Source organism: Lycium ferocissimum, chromosome 3 (assembly GCF_029784015.1).
Source record: "Lycium ferocissimum isolate CSIRO_LF1 chromosome 3, AGI_CSIRO_Lferr_CH_V1, whole genome shotgun sequence".
NCBI lineage: Eukaryota > Viridiplantae > Streptophyta > Magnoliopsida > Solanales > Solanaceae > Lycium > Lycium ferocissimum.
This window is the reverse complement of record NC_081344.1, coordinates 32,145,530-32,149,570: the sequence shown is the minus strand read 5'-3', so window position 1 is coordinate 32,149,570 and position 4,041 is coordinate 32,145,530. Positions and strand designations below refer to the sequence as shown.

The 4,041-nt window shown below is 41.3% G+C and overlaps 1 protein-coding gene across 1 annotated transcript; it reads right to left on the bottom strand.

Moving 5' to 3' along the window:
- Positions 1–3,301: 3,301 nt before the first annotated feature.
- Positions 3,302–3,796, bottom strand: LOC132048834 (uncharacterized). Its single transcript, XM_059439520.1, has one exon. It carries the CDS (start codon positions 3,794–3,796, stop codon positions 3,302–3,304), a length of 495 nt encoding a protein of 164 aa, XP_059295503.1.
- Between the last annotated feature and the right edge of the window lie 245 nt (positions 3,797–4,041).

Here is a 4,041-nt window from a genome sequence, read left to right as displayed (position 1 = left end):
AATGACTTGGGAAGCGGAAGAAGCGATGAAGATTAAGTACCCGCATTTGTTCCCAGCAGTACAGGAGGTGCAGTCAGAGGCATCACTTTTCTCAGGTATTATTTCATTTCAGTTATCGTGATTGGTCGTGTGGGGCCATAGTATTGTATGTTATAGTATGTGTCCCTGTGAGGCATTATTTTGGGTTGTTGCGTACAGGACGGATTGATATAAGTACAGGGGAAACTATGCCGAAATTTTTATAACCCAGGATTGTTCGAACATTCGAGGACGAATGTTCCTAAGGGGGAAAGAATGTTACACCCCTCGTTTTTGTAGTGGTAGAACTTATGATTTTCTAGTTGGGTATGCCTTGGGAATTGAGACTCGAGCCTGAGTTTTGGAGATATAAAGTGTCCTACCCCGTGTGCAATAGTACCAGAAGGAATTCCTGGTGAACTACGGGGTTAGAAGTTGAACGAATCGAATCGATGCGATCTGAACTAAATTGGAAAAGTCTGCAGACACCAGTCAAGATCGACGGGTCGTTGTTATGCAGCGTCGATAGGGTTCCGCAGCCCAGCATTCTGCAGGCGCAGGTCGACGAGCATGTCGACGGACCGTAGACACGTCGACGGATCATCGACCCGCTAGTCGAACCGGACCCTTTGAAGCATTTAATTCTCCGAGTATAAATACGTGGTCCACGACTTTATGTCTTATTTCTCTCATTCCCAGATCAGAAAACCCTAATATTTTGCTCTCCCAACATTTATGGCATAGTAGTGAAGATTTGACAAGACCCGGACCCCGTAAACCCGAGCTTGTGAAGAAGAAGGTTGTTTCTAGGGTTTCTCCAAGAATGGGAAGCTTAGGGAGTTGAAGTTAAAGTGATTCTTGGGATTCTTGACCCCTCAAGGTATGTAAATGATTCCTACCCTTGTATTTGAGTTTGCTATCAAGAGCTTTAGTGATTTTAGGTAAAGAAAGGGTATTTGTGGAAGTGATAGATTGATGAAGGGTAAGGTAGTGGCATGAGACTATTTTAAAGAAATGATTAGGGATGGATTTACGTGTATTTGGATATATATAGGCGTTATCATTGTAAGCTTATAAAGTAGATGGTCGTCTATGATTCGTTAAGCTTTATACGTGCTTGGGGATGATTAGTAAGCAAAGCAAGTAGCCTAATTAAGGCTTATGTTATCTTAATTGTAGATTTACAAGTTCAAGAAGTAGAAGTTGGGCGATTTGATATACGTCAAGGTATGATAAGGTTTTCCCTTTCTTTCATTTTGGCATGATCCTATGATATGAACCGATAACAAGTAAGAGCATTTCCATATTACTCTATTCTTATAAGTACTAAGACAAATACAGTTTTGATATTCCCGTACCCCAACTATGGTATTTTCCCCATATACAGATCTTATGATTTCCTGTCCTAGTAGTATGAGTTCAGTAAGGCCCCTGAGAGGCAAACTATCATTTTATTGTTTGAGAATCTTGTCGTTCAGTTTTACTTGTACTACGTCTTTACTTCCAATTCTCAGGGGTATGAGTGAAAGGCGCACTTGACAGGGGGTGAAGGTGTGACCTATGATATTACGTTTTATATATGAAAGGCACGCTTGACAGGGGGTGAAGGTGTGGCCTATGAGTGGTCCATGAGTGGCCTATGATGTGGGGATATATATATACATAGAAAGGCACGCTTGACAGGGGGTGAAGGTGTGGCCTGTGATGTAACGATGAGGTGTGTACCTACTATATATATATATATATATATATATATATACATATATATATATATATGCAGACAGATACTAGTTCATACAGATTTATGCAGATAGTTATTTCAGCTTATGAGTTCAGATCTTATCCATGATTTCTATATATATACATGTTGTCTTTATGCCTTACATATTCAGTACATTATCCGTACTGACTCCCCATTGCTCGGGGGGCTGCGTTCATGCCCGCAAGTACAGGTAGACAGGGAGGTGGTCCAGCTTAGTAGGACCCTTATCCAGCAGCGATCAGTGCACTCCATTTGATCCGGAGTTGCAGTCTATTTTGGTAGGCCATTCTTTTGAGATGTATATAGATGGGTACGACGGGGCCCTGTCCCATCCTTTCTACAGCTTCCATTCTAGTAGAGGTCTGTAGACAGCTGTATGTAGTAGTCAGACGTTGTATCCTTGTTGGCTTATATTCTTTTGTGTACAGTATATATAGCAGCCTAGTCGGCTTGCACTGTTCTTCCGCATGTTGTATATATATATATGCAGGTTGTACAGAGTTCGGATGTTTTCTCTTTATGAGATTAGTTTGTGCCATTTATGGGCTATTGATGTTCAGCATGTTTCAGATAAGCATTTAGGGGTGTTTGGTCGCTAGAGGTCAGACCCCTTGTCACGGCTCATCGGTTTGGGTCGTGACAATAATGGGAATAGAAGTCAGACTCTCCTTTAATTCATCAAACACCTTTCTGCACTTTTCATCAAACTCGAACTTAGCCTCTTTCTCAAGAAGCTTGCACATAGGATTCGCGATTTTGGAGAAATCTTTGGTAAAGCGCCTATAGAACCCAACATGTCCCAAGAAACTCTGGACACCTTTAACTGAAATGGGTGGAGGAAGCTTTGAAATCACATTAATTTTAGCCCGATCGACCTCAATCCCCTTTTCAAAGATTTTATGACCAACAACGATCCTTTCCTTCACCATAAAATGGCACTTCTCCTAATTCAGCACAAGATTAGTCTCCTCGTATCTTTTTAGTACTTGACCCAAATGGTCAAGACAATCACCAAAAGAGTTACCAACCACAGAGAAATCATCCATAAAGACCTCCAAGATGTCTTCCATCATGTCTGAGAAAATCGACATCATACACATCTGGAAAGTAGCCGGTGCATTGCAAAGACCAAATGGCATCCTGCTAAAGGCAAACATCCCATAAGGACAAGTGAATGTCGTCTTCTCCTGGTCTTCAAGAGCAATATTAATCTGATTATAGCCAGAATACCCGTCTAGGAGCAATAGTAAGACCTTCCTGCCAGCCGATCAAGCATCTGATCAATAAAAGGCATGGGGAAATGGTCTTTGCAAGTGGCTGAATTCAACTTCCTATAATCCATGTAAACACGCCACCCAGTAACAATACGAGTCGGAATCAGCTCATTTTTAGTATTAGGTACCACTGTTAATTCTTTTTCCATTTTGAATTCCACAGCTTCATCAACAATATCAAAAGAATCAATCACTGAAATGCTCTCATAAGCACTCGCTAACTTCATCCCCTTACTTTCCTAGAAAGTCACCACTTTATCATTGACTCAGAATTTATTTCATTCTTTTCTGAATCCATAAGAGCCCTTTCCGTAGCAAGGAAAGGTCTCCCCAGAATAATGGGAATATCATGATCAACAACACAGTCAAGAATCACAAAATCTGCGGGCAACAGAAAATCACCAACCCGTACAAGAACATCATCAACCACGCCAACTGGCCTCTTAATAGATCTGTCAGCCATTTGTAATCGCATAGTCGTCGGCCTAGGCATCCCCAATCCTGATTGCTTATAAAAAGAAAGTGGAATTAAATTCATATTAGCCCCAGTATGACACAGAGCACGAGCAAAATCATAATACCCGATAGAACAAGGAATAGTGAATGCCCCAGGATCTCCCTTCTTCTGGACTGTTGTTGTCGAAATAATAGAACTCACAGTGTGAGTCAAACTCACAGTTTCATGTTGCACAGACCTCTTCTTCGTAAGCAGATCTTTCAAATACTTCGCAAATCCAGGCATCTCCTTGACAGCATCCAAGAATGGAAAGTTCAATGACAACTGCTTCAGCTGATCATAAAATTTCTAAAACTTAGCATCTTCCGTCTTCTTCACTAACCTTTGAGGAAAGGGAGGTTTAGATTTGAAAAGCTGAGTCAAAGGGCGGAAAGCCCCCTTTACAGTCTACTTGCTCTTATCGTCAGCCATCTTCGAACCCTCTGGAATATCAGCAACTTCCTCCACAATTGGAATTTTTGTGGGAACCT

Excerpts from the sequence above, each read along its gene's own strand:
- LOC132048834 (XM_059439520.1), bottom strand. The coding sequence starts at position 3,796 with ATGCCTGGATTTGCGAAGTATTTGAAAGATCTGCTTACGAAGAAGAGG.